We start from the raw sequence: 17,365 nt of genomic DNA, 5'->3' as shown, positions 1-17,365 counted from the left end.
CTGTTCTGGCCTGTGAAACGGCGCCTGTGCAGGGTATGACTGAGGTCCCAGCAGTGTGATGTGTGCGATGATCCAGTGAAATGCACTGCTGGAAGTCCTGCTGGTGTGTCGTCTGGTTCCCCCTCAGGCTGACTAGCAACATCTCACCCCAGGTTTCATCCTGGTGCTCTTTAACCCTCCTCTAGATCCCCCCCCCCCAATATGGTTCATTGTGTATTATATTAATCTACCCAATGGAGTGTCCCAGAACCCCTCCCACTGCTCTTAGTGTGTTGTAGAACATCCCCACAGTCCCACCTTAAGTCCCGAATGTCAGAGTTCACTGGGCATGCCAAAGTTTCATTTCTCATGTTTCTCCAAACAGCCCAGTGGTACTGTGGAGAGACCAGCCAATCAGCTGCAGGCCCTGTGAAATATTTCTGTCAAGAGATTCAGTTATGTACAGCAGGCCTTATAAGCACGTTAAGTTGAAACAGAAATTTGTTTCTCAAGACGTAATGAATTTTCCTCACTGGCTGTTGAGGAAAACATGTCACAAACCCAGCAAAGGAAGTCTTGGATGCCTGTTAGCCGTGGAATGCAGAGTCGGTATGTTGGAAGAATTTCATGCCCTACTCTGGTGACATCCAGAATGCCTAATAGTGTTCCAGGCCTGGTTTCATAAAGTTGACGTCAGTGTTTTAGGTTTAAAAAAAAAAAAAAAAAACAACACACACAGACTAGACTGTCCCCCTGCTGAGATGACTGACCTAAATCATCCTCACTCTTTTTAAGCGCGCTGGATTAACGTCATTGTCTAGCTCTCTGAGGAATCTGGGTCCTCATACAGTACCAGTCAAAAATTTGGCCACACTTTTCTTTATTTATTTTTACTACTTTCTACATTTTAGAATAATAGTAAAGACATCACTATGAAATAACACAAATGGAATTATGCAGTGATCAAAAAAAAGTATTATATACAAAACTATCCTATAATTTAGATTCGTCAAAATAGCCAAAACGAATGTTTAAAAATAAAAAAAATTGGAAAGAAATTCATCCATAGGCAACAGCTTCATTATTCATGTTGGTCTAAAAAACAAATTTCAAGCATTTAAGCTTAAGTCTGTAGATCTAAATGTCTTTGAATGCTTATTTCCCATTGTCTTAATCAGGTCTGTCCAAGCTTTTGACTGGTACTGTAAGTCCAAATGAAAAGGTGGAGGGGAAAGTGTGGTAGTGAACCAGGCTGGTGTTATGAGCCGCAAGCGACCGAGCACGAGGCTTTGATCCGCTCGGGTCGCGGTGCCCACACGCGCAAGCTTCCATTGGGAGCAGCAAATTAACGAGCGCGGTAATGAGGTTACCCGTCACCTCGCCCACTTGCCTCGTCTCTGGTATTCCCCAGACGCGCGGCGGTGTCTCATCTTCATCAGGAGCTCATTGTTCCTCGTATGCTTTCTCACATGGGCGTCGCCCTCAGCAACACGGCAGGTGCGGCGGTTGCTAAACAACCACAGGTGCCGGCGGGGATGGCAGTGGAGTCTAGGCTTCACCCGGGCTCTGTCGTGAGGAATTATTCTAGGAGGTGTTTTCCCCTTGTATATTGTAGCTCTGCGCAGTCTGACAGAACCCAGGAAACGGAGGTTTCTCTCACTGTCCTCTCTGAGGACCATGCTTCACACCTCCTGGATTTCTTGTTTTAGCATGGAGAGAAAAAGGCGTCAATGAAACACAGGAGGCTGTGCATATGCATGCAGCTATCTGGTTCGAGTGTGTCACATTTTGTGTCAAAAAGTTAACTTCTTCTGTTATTGTACCTCGAATCACAGCAAGGCTACTTCCCAGGAATAATAATGGGAGTAATAATACTCTAAAAACTGTGGAGTTTTTCAGAAAGGGCTTTTGACTAATGGAAAATACTACAAATATAGATCAATGAACATGACTGTGCATCACTAGAGGGCTATTAGCTACAGTCACAGTGTGGTTCCTGATTTTTTTTACATCTGGGTAACTAGCAATGCGGCTAATTAAACAAATGCAGATGAACCCCTTTCTGTTCTGTGTGATGTTATCACCCCAACATTGGTCATTTCATTCTGGTTTAAAATGTTGCCTTTATCCTATATGCTGTTGTATGCTCTTAATCGATGTGTCTATCAAAACACACTGTTATATTTCAGTGATGCCCCTGACTGTCATGAATGAGAGGATAAAATAAACAGACACATATTTTGAGTGGCTGGCAAAGCTGTACAGGCAGACATTCATTGCATAAGTGTGATAAGATGGTATTGTGTAGGATCAGCTTCTGCTGCCCAGACGACCCTCTGTTTCACAATGGCTTATTTGAAATTCTCTTGGTCTCATTCTCTTGTTTAGTCTTCATTTTGTTATTCAGATACTGAGGAGGAATATTTATATTCACTGTACAAACGGCTCAGGGTGCGGAGCTAGATATGAATATCTCCGGAATGTGATTTAGATATGATTTCTGCTCCAGTGGGAGTGAGGGCATTTTAATGGGAGCGTTGATGGTTTTCTCTCAGAATATTACTAAATTAGTTTAGGTAATGAAATATTAATGCACTGAGGCGTCCATGCTGTGTCCTTTCGGAAATAATAACATTTGGACTTTTGTTGTTTGCATTTTTTGTGGGTGTATTTTGAGAACATCAAATGAAGCCTAGCATTAATGCCACACGGCTGTCTGTTTCCATTATGTGTTGTTCCATTAGGCCTGGTGAACGTGGGGGATTCATGTTGCTCCATTTCAGTGGAAGAGCCGCGGTCATTCCTCTACGGATTCTGGATTGGAAAAGCACTAATTAAAGGCCTAACAATGCTTCCTGTGCTTTTTCAGGTGAAGTGGTCGGACTCTTCATCAACCAGCGTGACCAAGACACACCACGAACTGGAGGACTTCTTGTTAAAGGTGGGGGACCATTTCATAAAGCCAGCAAACCGTATGGAGCATAATTCAGAAGGACCTTATCATGCACACAGAAGCAGAGGGGTTATCCCCCTGTCCATTGATGGATATTTTATTTATTTACTGATGAAGCTCTTTTTCTGAGATAATCCATTGGTGAACAATTGGTTATATTTGGCAGAATTATTCTGCTTTTAGCTGAAAGAGTATCAAGGGCTGTCCTTTGACAATTAGTAGGAGTTATCAGTTATCATAACATACATGTCTAACTGAAATCAGATTTTACATTTCTAAGTAATGTGGAAATGAATGTAAGGAGTTGTGTTTATGTGTAAGGGTTTACTGTTACGTTTCATGTACCAGGCATACACCAATACAGTGGTCTTTTAGGAGAGATTTATAAATGTTTTGTGCATCCAGAGTAACCTTCCCCAGAGGCTGATAGATCTATTCCAGATGGATGAACATTTTCAGCTTTCAAGAACACTTCTTACAATACACATAACAAATGCGGGAAACAGTTATAGCACACTTTAAACTCTTAGCAATAAAACATCTAACATGCTGTAAACGTATCTTTTAGTGCACCTATCATTCGTTGTAAGCCCTTCTTATAATATGCCAAGTTTGCCATATTGTAAACATTTCTTATAATGTGCTTAACATGTGCTGAAAATTCTCCTTGTTGTACAACTGGTGCACTGTAAACTTTCATTATAATTTTACTGACACACACTGTAAACACACAGTAATGCTTTCTGCACACAGGATAAACTCTCCTTGCAATACGCTCATACAGTAGCTGATGCTGAAAAGTCTTTTTATGTGTTGCACACAGTATGAGTGCACTGTAAGAGTCTACAAGGGAGTGAAACCGTACTCTGTTGCCCTCTCCCCAACCAGCTTCCAAAGGAGAGCTCCTCAGAGTCCTTTGAGAAAGGGATTCTGACGCTGCTTCACCATGGAGACCAGTGCGAGGGCAAGGACCTGGAGCAGACGCTGAGGTGAGGGTAATCCCGCGTAGCACAGCGGTGGCCTTAAGCGCTAACGTGCCAGCCTCCGAAGGTCACGTTCAGGAGCACGGGTGCACGCAAGGTTTATGCGTTTTTTAATCCTCTGTTATTCTTACCTTTGGATTTGGCAGTTTAAAAACTTTGACTTTGCTTGGGTTTGTTGATGCGGTGGTCAAGGCTAAGGTTGTGGTAGCTGATATGTAGCATCGTGTTCCAAATTCATTTTTTGGGGTGTTTTTGTTGATATCTTGATACTGATAAGTAGCTTGATTCGTAAGTGTAGTTGAATTTATGATCTTAAAAGTGCAAATGGAGTGGAGTGGCCTGCCTACTTGGCTAGCTCAGGAGTGATCTAGCTCGCTAGGTTGCTAGTGATCAGGCTTGATAGTTAGAGCGTTAGCCACCTAACCAATGAGTTACCTCAGTAGCTGGTCATCTAGATGACTGGTTGCCTAGATTCTGGTCCAGCTGCCAGCTCTTGTCGAATAATGTATTTACTGATATGCTGAATTGACATCTCCTTGCGTCTTATCGTGTGGAAAAGGATGCAAGAATTTCCTTATCATATAGCTTTTGCATATCTGCAAGCTCCCTACGATTGCTGTTAAGAAATATGCCTGTTTTTAAGTGTTTATTTTGTAATGTTTCTAGGCTGCAGTATTTAGGTCAGTGGCATTGATCTTTTTACTTTCAAGGCATGCTTATTTCTGTGCTGCTTTTGAGGAATTGCTGCTTTCTCTTGTTTGATGTCCTTTTCAAAGAATAAATAGGTCTCTAATGCGCTGTATGCATTGCACTGACTGACCTGCTGGTGCCAGGGAGACTGAAGCTGTAAGAAACTTGTCTTTTAGATTAATGCTGTCTCTTCACTCGCTCCCGCTCTCCCTCTCTACCTTGCTCTCTCCCGCTCTCCCTCTTCTCTTTGCCTCTCTTTTTCCTTCTGTCTCTCCCTCTTGCCCTCTCTTCCTCTCTCCTCTCCCTCTCTTTTCTCACTCTCCTTCTTGCCCTCTCTTCCCTCTGTGACAGGGAGAAGTTCCTGTTGGCTCCACAGTCTTTCTGCCAGACAGGGAGGGTCTGTGGATTCTTCCTGTCTGACCGCTCCAGAGACAGCTGCAGCCACTGTAAGTCCTGCACTATGTTTGTCCCAACACCTGTATCGGTCAGGCAGACGTGAAGGTATCCAATCAGAGAGGCAGACACACAGGTACCCAATCAGAGAAGCAGACACACAGGTACCCAATCAGAGAGGCAGACACACAGGTACCCAATCAGAGTGGCAGACACAGCAAGACAGGCACAGAGGTACCCAGTCGGAGAGGCACACACACAGGTACCCAATCAGAGAGGCAGACACACAGGTACCCAATCAGAGAGGCAGACACAGAGGTACTCTGTCAGTCACACAGACATACTGGGACACAATAACAATGGCTGGGGTTATTCTTGTGGTGTGCTTTTTGTTTCTGGCTCCATACACGAAGTTTAGGCTGAATGTCTGTCCCTGTGAACTTCTCAAATCTTGTGGAAAAAAATATTTTCACAAGGTTCCCCTAAATCCAATACATGAAGGTGAAGGCAACTCGAGAGTGTTGAAAGGCCAAGCGGTCTCCATTGCTGTCTGAGGACATATTTGCATTCGTTAGTTTAACACGGAGCCTCCTGCACTGTGTCACAAGGAGTCACTGTCCTTCTTCAACCCGCTGGTGCATCCCTCAGCAGCACCAGCGAGCGACCAACCAGCACTCGAAAACACTTGCAACCAATCAGCGCTCGACAACACTCACAACCAATCAGCACTCGCAACCAATCAGCGCTTGGCAACACTCGCAACCAATCAGAGCTTGGCAACACTCGCAACCAATCAGCGCTCGGCAAAACTTGCAACCAATCAGCGCTCGGTAACACTCGCCACCAACCAGCACTCAGCAACACTCGCAACCTAGCCCACACGCTGCACAGACCCATCCATTACATCACACTTTTGGTTTCTAATCAGATACCCTCGTCCACTGCGACATTCTGCCTTATCCATTCAGAACAGATGGACATTTGGTGATGCAATTCAGCTGAAATACCTTGCTGAAGGATACAATGGAAGCATCCCTCTGAGCCAGAAATCCTTTGGCTAACATCCCAGTTCATTAACTGTTAGATTACACTGCCTGCGGACATTACATTGCTAATTTACGTAGCAGAAATCCTTGGACAGGGTATCTGAGAGCTTACATTTCCCTAATTTATACACTGGTGCCTGTTCGGAAGCAATCGGGTCAGGAGTTGGTACAGTTCAAGTCCAAAGCTCTAACCAAAGGACCCGATCCCTGTCCAGACATTAACATCACCAGGCAGTTGTGTGTGTTGCATTCCGATTCCAGTGAAAACGTCATCTATATTTACTTATTTATTTTGTTTTTGCGGCTTCACTTAAGCTCAAGAGTAGTTTTTGGTTGTTGAGGGAAAAGGAGTTGTGCGATAGCTGTAGTCGTTGTGTGCTCCAGTCCATTTTGGTCAAATAAACAAAAATCCTATATTATTATAAATTGGTTTCTGGTCAAGAGTGTTTAAGTCGCTTTGGATAAGACCGTCTGCCAAAGGACAATAATGTAATGCAGTGTAATGTAGTGCTTCCTGACAGAATACAAGACACAGATGCACAGTGTAAACATTCTAAGAAAATCGTTCCAGTTAATTTCGCAGGAAAATACAATCACTTTGCTTCCACAGCTCAGTCTAACTGCCCATAAAGTCTATAATAACCAGAAGATGTTTGTTCAAGTAATTCCTGAGTGCGTTTCTCATTTGAAACATCGTCATATTTAGTTGTTTCTTGTTCATACACAAAAAGACCAAGTAGGTTGGTACAAAGGAATACTGTGACCCAGCCTGTGGTGGGATCTGTTGACACACCTGGGTCTGACTCAGTGTGACAGCGAATAGCAGACTGCCCCAGGTGTTAAGCTGCAGCCTGTTTTGGCACAGAGGACGGCATGACTATGCTCTCGCTAACACCAGACCATAGCACCGCATACTTCAGATCCATTGTGACAAACCTGTGTAAGAACAAAAGGTACAGTACCAGCAGATTCTGGTCAGCACTGGATTTGGTCAGGTACACACCCTTAGCCTCGCTGTGAAAGCTTGGTCTCTGATTGGCTGGATGGTTAACAGGAGAAAGAGTGCAATCTCCTCCCTCACTCCCACACGCATCATTTGACATAGACATTCCAGGTGATAGTAATATTACAGTCTGATTCCTGTGTGCCTGTTGTAACCCTCAGTTTTTAATATTTAATTATGCTCATCAGTATTTCAGTTGCTGTCGGTTGTCTCAGTTCCCTCCAAATGTTCTTGCCTGTTATAATATGTTCATGGAAATTGCTGTGGAATTGCTTCCGTTGTTAAGCCCCAGGGGGGTGAAGATGCATGTTATGATCCGACGTGGTGTGATAATGCGTAGCCTTCGTTTTCACAGATTATATCAGCGGGGGTCACTGTGTGTCCTCAGAGACTCAGGGGTCCCTCTGTCCCGAGTGACATCACGGGGGGGATTTTTGTTTCTGTGCTGAAATGTGTGGCCTGTGGGTCATGTACATGGTAGACGTTGAGATGAACAACGTCAGTGCGAGGTGTAATGCAAGAGGTTGTGTGAGGTGTGTGTGTGTGTGTGTGTGTGTGTGTGTGTGTGTGTGTGTGTGTGTGTGTGTGTGTGTGTGTGTGAGGTGTGTGTGAGGTGTGTGTGAGGTGTGTGTGTGTGTTTGCTGGCATGAGTGTGTTTTGTGCCACACGAGGAGAGCGTTCCCTCCATCTGCTCGAGCTGCAGGCTGAGTGTTGTTAATCGCCTGGTGATAAAAGAACCAAACAGCGCCCCCTGCTGGGGGGAGTCTGAGAGCCCTGACAGATTGTGCCTCCCACCTGCAGCTCTCCGTCTGGCTGTTCTGTTCCTTCAGCACCTCCCCGTCTCCTCTTCTCAAGGAAGAGACGGCTTTGCTCTCAGGAAGTCACTTCATCGTGGAGTGGCTTCGCAGCGCGGGTGGCACGCGGCATAGTTTATTACAGATATTAGCCGACAGTCTGCCCCCTTTGGAAGTGAGGCTTTTAAGACCTAGTCACCTTGAGAACAGTAATAGTAACATTAAAAATATGCCAGTTCTTTCATTTGAAATGAGTGGAGCTGGTCACACTGAGTGTTACTGGGGTCACTCAGTGCTGTATACAGCTTTCCACAAGCAGAATGTTCATTCAGTGAGTACAGTTTAAAAGAGGATGTTGAGGCCATGACAAAGATTTAGTATGCTATTTGAAAAAAATAGATTGACGAGTGTTTTGGAGGGAAAAAAAAATCCAGTTACTGCTACAAATGACTTGCTAACATATTTTTGAGTTTTAGTTGTAGTTATCATTCTTAGTTTGACACAGTACCTGCCTGCTGGTAGAACAGCACTGCTACAAGAAGTCCTGGTCCAGAGGACACCAGGAGCTGGCAGCAGTGCATTATGGGTCATGGGGGAGTGTGTCTCAGGCAGTCTGACTGGAATTTTGGGTCATGGGTTTTCTGCAATGTAGCAAAGCTCATCTCAGTGCTGGAATGGCCCTGTCCTGTGACCCCTCCCACCCCCCCCCCCCCCCCCTTCCCCGAGCCTCAGTACCGGGGTCCAGACAAGCGGCTGTATCCCTGGGCGTTGTGGCGTTGTGAAAGATACGCAGTGGTTCCTGATATGGTTCCTCAAAAGACTGCACTGCGCTTCACAGGGGAGCCCACGCAGTCTGGCACCAGTTTGCATATTCAGCACAGAGCCAAACACACACACACGCACACACTCCTCCTACAGACGTATATACAGACACACACAAAGAGAACATGAGTCAGCCTCCCACTCTGTACTTTAAACAAATACACAAGGCTTGCTTAAAGCTTTGGCTTCGGTGTTAAGGTATAGCCTGTCACTGCTCTGCACTGGCTTCTTACCGTCTGTGCTGTTACACTGAATGATGGCAGAAGGTGGTTCCACCTTAAAGTGATGTTGTGCATAAGATTCACATATCTTGCTGTGATATACAAATGTGTATTGTTACATGACAGAATTAGGTATTACTGATAAAACACACAAATTACTGTGACTCCAAGTACAGATGTTGGAGCTATGAGAAATATATCACTGACAAGACTTGAAACAAATTTATAGATATTGTTTTCAGAGTATAATTTCTGTGCAGTTCAGACTGATGAGAAAAAGGCTTGTGTGAAGCTGTAAGGAAGCCTGATTTAGAAGATTCAGATTTTTCACTTCCATTTCTGAATAATATGTAATTATGCTATGGTAATCTTGATGTGATGTTTGAATTACATTCATTATGTAACATTTATGTATTATAGTCGTTATCCAGGGGCAGTAACTTATATTATAGTAGGTTATTTAGCTGGGTCATGTGTCAGATGTCATCCATATTCAGGTACCTCGTACCACTAATAGAAATGGCATTATCCAGGGTCCAACAGCTGTGTTTCATCTGGGATTCACCCCTGTAACCATTTGGTTACAAGTCCAGCTCTGTTACCATGGCAACACACTGCAACCACTGTGCTGTGGAACATGCACTATAGCAGGGGTGGTCAACCCTCTCCCGGAGAGCCATTTGTCCTGTATGTTTTAGATCTCTCCCTGCTCCAACACAGCTGATTCAGATGGTCAACTCGTTCTGAACTCCTGAAGCTGCTGAATAACAAACTGATCATTTGAATCAGCTGTGTTGGAGCAGGGAGAGATCTAAAACATGCAGGACAAGTGGCCCTCCAGGAGAGGGTTGGCCACCCCCGCACTATAGAATGGTGTTATATAGAATAAGCTTTATGATTTATTGTCAGAAAGGGTTGATCGCCAGGGCCTATGAAGTGACGCTGTGAGACGGAATACCCTGTTTGTACATGTGTGAGTGGAGTCTGAGCAGCCTGCTGCAGCTGAAGGTTTCTGTGTGTTTTTGGGGCTTGTTCTTGGAGCCGCTCTGACGGTGTGGCCTTGCCATCTGTTCCCTTCTGCAGGTAACGCCGCACCCCTGAGCCCGCCTGTCGAGCAATTTAAACAAGACTGCTCCGAGACGTCCAGCCCAGAGGAAGGTGTGTGCCAGCCTGTCTATATATATATATAGACACACACACTCCACACATCACACATATCGAGACACACACAAAATTGCATATAAACGCTTACTGTATACACACAGACCACAGTCACACTCAGGATGAAGTCTGAAGGAGTATGCAAATGACTCCCTGCATCTTACAGGAGAAAACATTTTTGGGTTGGTGGACCCATAAAAGCATGGGTGGAAAATAAAAGCATTAAATTACAAAATAAAAGTCTAATAAAAAATTAATGTAGTTAATTACATTGCAGTGAGCCAGCTATAATAACTAGCTCGCTAACTCCCCCCTTCCCCTACTAGTCTCTCTCTTTGCTGACTCACTGTCCCACTCAAGGATATCAGTGCTCACATTGAGGTGGCTAAGGAGATAAGGGAGGCTGCTCTGTAGCTCCTGGTCTCAGCTCCTCTCTCTCACTGTGTCCCATTCAGACCCAGAGCCGTACCTTCCAGGCCACCGGGCGAGACATGGCAGCAGGAGCCCAGGCCTCAGGTAAGCCGTCTCTGCTGACGTCACTACGTGTCACTGCGAAGTGGCAGCTGGGGACTGGGCGTGTAACTGAAAGGCTCCAGATTGAAATACCAGGTGGGAGACTGTGAGTTTAACCCATCCCCTTGAGAAAGGTACTCAATCTTAATTAAGCTCTTATAAATACTGAGTTGAACGAATGGATGAAAGGTATGAAAATTTCAGTCTGTGCAGGTGGCCCTAGAAGAGGGCATCTGCTACGCTAACGGCGCTAAAGCTGCTAAGTTAATTAGCATGTAACGTGGTGCCGTTGTGCTTTCCTTTGAAGTGCCCGCAGTGTGAAGGGCTGCCTGGAGGAGAGCCGGAGGACGTCTCACACCGAGCAGAACGGCCTGGGGGACTGGAGTGGGAGGGCGGCTCTGGGCCCTCAGCAGGTAACGCTGGAGACGCTAACGGGCACACGGGCCAGAGCTCAGGGGGGTCTGCCTCTCGGGCGGGGCTGCAGAACGGGGCAGTGTTCCCCTCTCTCTGTGGCTTCATGGCCCTGTGACTGGGCCGTGTCGGCACAGGCCTCAGCTGCAAGTGCTAAACTCATCCACTGAGCCAACTTGTACACACATCCTCTGAGCTAACCACTACCAATACAGTACCAGTCAAAAGTTTGGACACACCTGATTAAGATAATGGGAAACATGCATTTGAAGACATTTTGATCTAAAGACTTAAGCTTAAATGCTTGAAATATGTGTCTTAAACAAGCATAAATAGTGAAATGGATGCCAATGTATGAATTTCTTTCCAAAAAAATGTATTTAAAAAAACATTTTTGGCTACTTTGAAGAATCTAAAATATGACATTTATTTTTTGATTTGTTTAACACTTTTTTGGTCACCACATAATTCCATTTGTGTTATTTCATAGTTTTGATGTCTTTACTGTTATTCTAAAATGTCGGAAACAGTAAAATAATGGAAAACCCTTTTATGAGTAGGTGTGTCCAAACTTTTGACTGGTGCTGTGTATGTATGTGAGGGACGTTACATTTAGGGCATGAGATCACATTGGATAAGACTTCCGGATAAGGTCTGCTGCTCTGCAGCCAGCTCCTGCCTTATGAGACAGGTTCTTGTTGGGGGAAGTCTGAAAAGTACACTCTCAGAGCTTGAATCGCATGTCTCCAGGGTGCAGTCTCACAGCTGTGTTAATGAGCGGAATATGACTCCATTACACCTTCCAGAGCAAAGGCAAATGCAGGCGTGCTGTGCTGAAATAATTGCACTCCAGAGATTCATATTACACATGCCAACGAAAGGGTCACGGTTTTGCCACTTTTACAGTATCTTGCAGATGTAGTGGTTTTGTTCGGCTCCGTGGTGAGGCCTGTAATTGGATCCTGGCGCTTAGCTCAAGCCTTCTGAGACCTGGGTCTCAGCAGTTCGGCGCAGGGAAAAGACTCTTCCTTTTTGCATTTTGGGTGTCTCTGACAGTCTCTCCTCCCTGCTAGCACCTCGCTGAAGACAAACGGAGTGGTCTCCCTGGAAACAAGAGCAAAGGGAGATTGGGAGTGGCGGACAGGTATGAATTTTGCGGCAGCCCCTTATTTTGGAGTACCCCATCCAGCGTTAGCTAACTCACTCTCCCTCTGGGGTTAGCATTCTCTGAGGCGGTTTCTCTACCTGAGTGAGTAGTAAGGTTGCTATGCATTCAGGGGTTTAGAAGCTACCAGCAGAATTTGGCCACTGGCTGAAGAAGTGGATTCCCTCAGCCTTACCCGAGCTTTGCTTTCAGCAGAGACGTCCTCATAGCGAGCCTCTGCTTAGCTCTGCACTGCTAAAAGACAGCAGTGATAAACCTGTTAAGTACGGTTTAGGGCAGTTGTCGTAATTAATTAGGGCAGACACACAGGTGACATACATCCTGAAGAAGTATGTTTGGCTTATCTAATTACACACTGCAATCTGTGCAAATTGATTGCTGCTGGGTTGTATGGATGTCACATCTCTCTCTCTCTACCTCTACCTCTGTCTTCCTCTCTCTCCCTCTCTCTCTTGTCAGGGAGAAGGAGAAGAAAGGAGAGGGGCAGCTGGGCCGTGTCTGTAATGGGCTCCTGGGGCCCCCCCCTCCAGCACAGACGAAGAGGCGGCCTACAGAGACAGGTAATTCAGCCTGCTGTATTATTGCAGGTCTGCCTTCTGCCTGTGTGTTTCCACACATCAAACAATGTGTAATGGCAGCAGGCAGCCAGCAGAGGGCAAACACCTTCTTTCACCTTCCATTGAGCCAGGAACGAAACCCAACCTGCTTTGCTGCAGTATCCAATGGTAAAACCTTGCTACCCCAAAAGCACATGATCTGGTAATGCTGAAATGATGGGCATTGATGCTGATTCTTCAGTAACAGTTGACACGCGCACTGCAATGATATTGTCGCAGTGGAACAGAGAGATACCCCCCAAAACAAAAACTATTCAAATAACCGAATGACTGCTACATCAAACACAGTTGACGTCAGTGTCGTTTTTTTCATCGGGCAACAGCATTTCGATCCCCGTCACCTCTCCCCGTAGGCCGTCCCGGGAAGGCGGGCTCTCGCCAGGACTCGGGTGGGGAGACGTCCTCGAGCTCCAGCACCCCCTCCAGCCCGCAGAGAGACGGGCGGGAGAGCCTGGACAGCGAGGACGAGGATGACAAAGACAGGGGTAAGGTGGACCGCTGTCCTCCTGTCTGTACTGTTTCCCGAGCATCACTCATACATTTAATAGGGCTTTTCCATGCACGCACACACACACACACACATACACACACATACACACACATACACACACATACACACACATACACACACACATATACACACACACACACACACACACACACACACACACACACATATATATATATACACGCAACACGCATACACCCACACACACACATACACACACACACACACATACACACATACACACACACACACACACACACACACACACATATATATACATGCAACACACACACATATACACACACACACACATACACACACACACACACACACACACACACACACACACACACATATATATACACACAACACACACACGCATACACACACACACACACACACACACATATACACACACACATATATACACACACACACACACACACACACACACACACACACACACACACACACACACACACACACACACATATACACACACACACACACACACTGAGAGGCTGTCTCAGCTTTGTTGTTTCCGGATTTTGCGAGGCTGTCCTCTCACTGCTGCCCCCCTGCCCCCCCCTGTACAGACACGGACAGCAACTCTGACGACTTCCTCTCCGGCGCGGCAGTGGTTCCCGTCGCTCAGGAGTGTCCCCTGAGCGCCCCCACCTTCCCCCCGTTCCCCCTGGTGCCCTCCCTGCAGTACGCGTCCCAGAACGGGACGGCTCCCCCACAGGCGGCAGAGGGTAAAGCAGCGGGGGCGCAGGCGGCGACCGCCCCCCGCCAGCCGCTCTCTGGCCCCGCACGCGCAGAGAAGCACCCCCCCGATTCCGCCCCCCTGCCCCCCACGTTCAGCCCTCCCCTCCAGCCCCTCGTGCAGCGCTTTAAAACCGGCCCCTCCCCCCACACCGCTCCCAAGAGCAGCCCCTCCCCGTCGCACCCGCCCCCCCACGTGGGCACCATCGGAGGCGTCATCCCCGCAGGCCCCTCTCACACATCCCCGCTGCAACCTGTCTACCCTGCCCCTGAGCCCGTGGTGACCACTGAGGCCGCCGCCCCGCCCCCAGCATTCACCGTCCCCGCCCCCTCTGTGGGCGGGGCCACAAGCGCTCCTGCTGCTGGACAGGTGCAGGCCACGCCCCTGCCTGCTGTCCCCACCCACACCCCAAACCCCGCCCCCATCCCCAGCCCCGCCCTCAAACACAGCGCAGCTCAGAGCGACAGCACCTCCTACATCGGCAGCAGCGGCAGCAGTGGCGGCTCCGGGGGGACGTCCCAGCAGCAGCAGCCGCCGCCCCCTCCCCAGCAGATTGGCTGCGGGGCCTGCGGCTGCCGGGGCCACGCCCCCAGCTTCTACTTCCCGCCCCAGCTGGCCCGACAGGTGCTGGGCGTCCCGCCCCTCTTCCACCTGCCCTCGCTGTGCGGCGGCAGCTACCTCAGCCAGGCGCTGCAGACCAACGGCGCCGCCCAGCTGCCCTTCTTCCCCTACGCCGCCGCCGCCGCGCCCCTGCTCCACGCCCCCTCGCCCTCCGAGCACGTGCTGGCGGGCGCGCAGCCCGGCTACGCCCTGCAGCAGATGGCCGCCTTCGGCCGCTTCTACCCGCCCGTCTTCCCTGCGCTGGGGGGGTTGGCGCCCGGGGCCGGCGGGGGCGTAGCCGGTGCCAAGAAGAACGGCAACGTCTCCTGCTACAACTGCGGCGGCGGCGGGCACTACGCGCAGGACTGCAAGCAGCCCTCGGCGGACGCCGCGCAGCAGGGTAACGCCCCGCTGCTTAACGCTGCCCCCCGCTTTCTGTAGCCCTGGTTTAGGATCACCAGCTGCACACATTACATCACATCACGTCATTTAGCAGACGCTCTTACCCAGAGCGACTCCCACATAAGTGCATCGCTATGCTAAGAGTAGCACACTGAGCTCATCTCACCATGACAACCTCTGCACTCACGTGGGGACACAGAGGCAAGACAAACGCTGTCCTTCCAAACATTCGCACGCAGCATGCGGATGCTTTTTTCACTACGAGTCACTGGGCGCTACATTACATCGAACTGGGCGGGCATCAGAGGTTAGTGACCTTCCTAACGAATCACAGGGTGACTGAGAGCAGTGAGACAAGGCCGGTGTGACTGCTACTGTGGCTCCTGGTCATAGCTGACGGGGTTCAAACTCGGGCCAAAGAGTTCAGCTTGTGCCTTAGAGTGCCTTAGGCACTAAGTTACTCAGAAACCCACCACATACATACAGTATGCTGTGGCTTAACCTGACAGCAGCCATATGACCCAGTCAGCATCCCGTCCCATCATTTTACTGTCTAAATGGAAAAAGACTTCTTAAATGAAGCCCGCAGGCTGTAGTGGTGTGGGTTAGCCAGTAGGGGGAGCACTTCCTCTCACCTAAACAAACCAATGTCCTTGTATGGAGACGGGTGCGCTGTGCTGTAGGACAGCGTTTCTCAAACCTCTCCTGGAGTACCCCCTGCCCTGCATGTTTTAGATCTCTCCCTGCTCCAACACAGCTGATTCAAATGATCCACTCGTTATGAACTCCTGAAGCTGCTTAATAACAAACTGATCATTTGAATCAGCTGTGTTGGAGCAGGGAGAGATCTAAAACCTGCAGGGCAGGGGGTACTCCAGGAGAGGTTTGAGAAACGCTGCTGTAGGAGAACCACATCTCTTTAGACCTCGTGAGTGACCACTGGTGACATTATTTGGCTTTCCTGTGAAATAACATTATGTTATATGATATATTACGCTATATGTGAAATAAATAAAACATAAATTTCCCATAAATCAGCCTTGTGGTGTAGAGCCCAGTGTACTCCCAATTCACACCTCATCTGTATACATGTTTTAGTACAATGGAGAAGCTGGCTTACACTTCTCACAAAAATAAGTAGAAAGAGCAAATGTTCAAAAAAACCCAATAATTTAAAAAACAAGAAACAAAACCAGCCTGAACACACAGTCAGCTGAAAAAAGTGAGCCTTCTGTTCTCCACCCACACTCACCTGTATTTAATATGCCTTTAATTAAGATGGTGCTCAATAACCAATGGGCTGGCCCACACAGACTACTACAGCACAAATACTGACAATCAACCACTTCAGATGAAATTGATTGATGAGCTCAGTTGTTGTATTGGAAATGGAACGATGGCAATCCTTAAACATTTAACAAAGTGACAATTTAACAAACAGTTTTGGTAGAAAGGTAAAGTACATTTGCCACTTCCCTTGGAAATGATGCACACTGTTACTTCAGATGCTGTGCACCACGTCTGGGAATGTTGCCTACCCCTTTTTAACACATTCACCTCAACCTTCACGGCCACCGTGAGAAAGGCCAGAGGAGGAGTTGCCGTTGTCAGCAAGTACCCATCATGCTTATTTCCACCTCCTCTGTGCTGTGACATCCCTCCTGTGTGTCTTCCAGGTGGATTTCGGCTGAAGTACGTCGCCACCCACTCCCCCGAAGCACTTGACAAAGGCGACTAAGCCCACGGGAGACCCCTGCTGCGTTTCCCCGCTCCGCTACAATACAGATTCCAGAGAACCAGTGTTTTCATGGGTGCTTTTCATTTTGGTTTCAGAATGTGTGTAAGCACCTGGCAGAGAGGAAAAACAAACGCCTCCCGATCTCTCCTGTTTTCCTAATGAGCGAGAATCCCGTTCCCTCGTTTCCACAGAGGTCTTCCCTCAGAGGCTTCTGGCGTTTTGCACTGAAGACGGGCTCGGGGCGCCATCTAGTGTTTACTAACTTATTTTTCTTAAATTGTACAAAAAAAAAAAAAAAAAAACCGCACATCTCTTAAGATTACGGATGCTAGGTGATTTTTTTTTTATCTTAAAATGGGAGGTTTGAGGGGAGGGATCTTTGTGGGTTTATTTTTACGATTGTTTATTTATGCTTCCTATCCTCTGATTTCTACGAGAACACTTCTGCCTTTGTATCTGAATCGCCATGGGCCGAGCAGCGCAGATATTCACTTACTTGTGGCAAGCGTTTTCTCGTCTGTTGACGTGAAGGCCAGCCTGCCTATAGATAAAACGACACGAACCAGACAGTTTTACCGTGAGCCTTTGCCCTTAAGAGGA

At 47.6% G+C, this 17,365-nt stretch overlaps 1 protein-coding gene across 1 annotated transcript in view; it reads left to right on the top strand.

The window, feature by feature from the left end:
- Nucleotides 1–17,067, top strand: part of LOC118771587 (zinc finger CCHC domain-containing protein 2-like) — a 33,732-nt gene extending 16,665 nt beyond the window's left edge. The window contains exons 4-14 of the mRNA XM_036519594.1: nt 2,849–2,920; nt 3,821–3,921; nt 4,957–5,051; nt 9,968–10,042; nt 10,501–10,561; nt 10,866–10,971; nt 12,043–12,113; nt 12,594–12,694; nt 13,105–13,236; nt 13,856–15,025; nt 16,704–17,067. Coding sequence (XP_036375487.1) covers nt 2,849–2,920; nt 3,821–3,921; nt 4,957–5,051; nt 9,968–10,042; nt 10,501–10,561; nt 10,866–10,971; nt 12,043–12,113; nt 12,594–12,694; nt 13,105–13,236; nt 13,856–15,025; nt 16,704–16,765 — 2,046 coding nt within the window. The 3' untranslated portion in view covers nt 16,766–17,067. The remainder of the gene's footprint in view (nt 1–2,848; nt 2,921–3,820; nt 3,922–4,956; nt 5,052–9,967; nt 10,043–10,500; nt 10,562–10,865; nt 10,972–12,042; nt 12,114–12,593; nt 12,695–13,104; nt 13,237–13,855; nt 15,026–16,703) is intronic.
- The last annotated feature ends 298 nt before the right edge of the window (nt 17,068–17,365 follow it).

This window comes from Megalops cyprinoides, chromosome 24, assembly GCF_013368585.1.
Source record: "Megalops cyprinoides isolate fMegCyp1 chromosome 24, fMegCyp1.pri, whole genome shotgun sequence".
NCBI classification, from domain to species: Eukaryota; Metazoa; Chordata; class Actinopteri; order Elopiformes; family Megalopidae; genus Megalops; species Megalops cyprinoides.
This window is presented reverse-complemented; position numbering and strand designations above follow the sequence as displayed.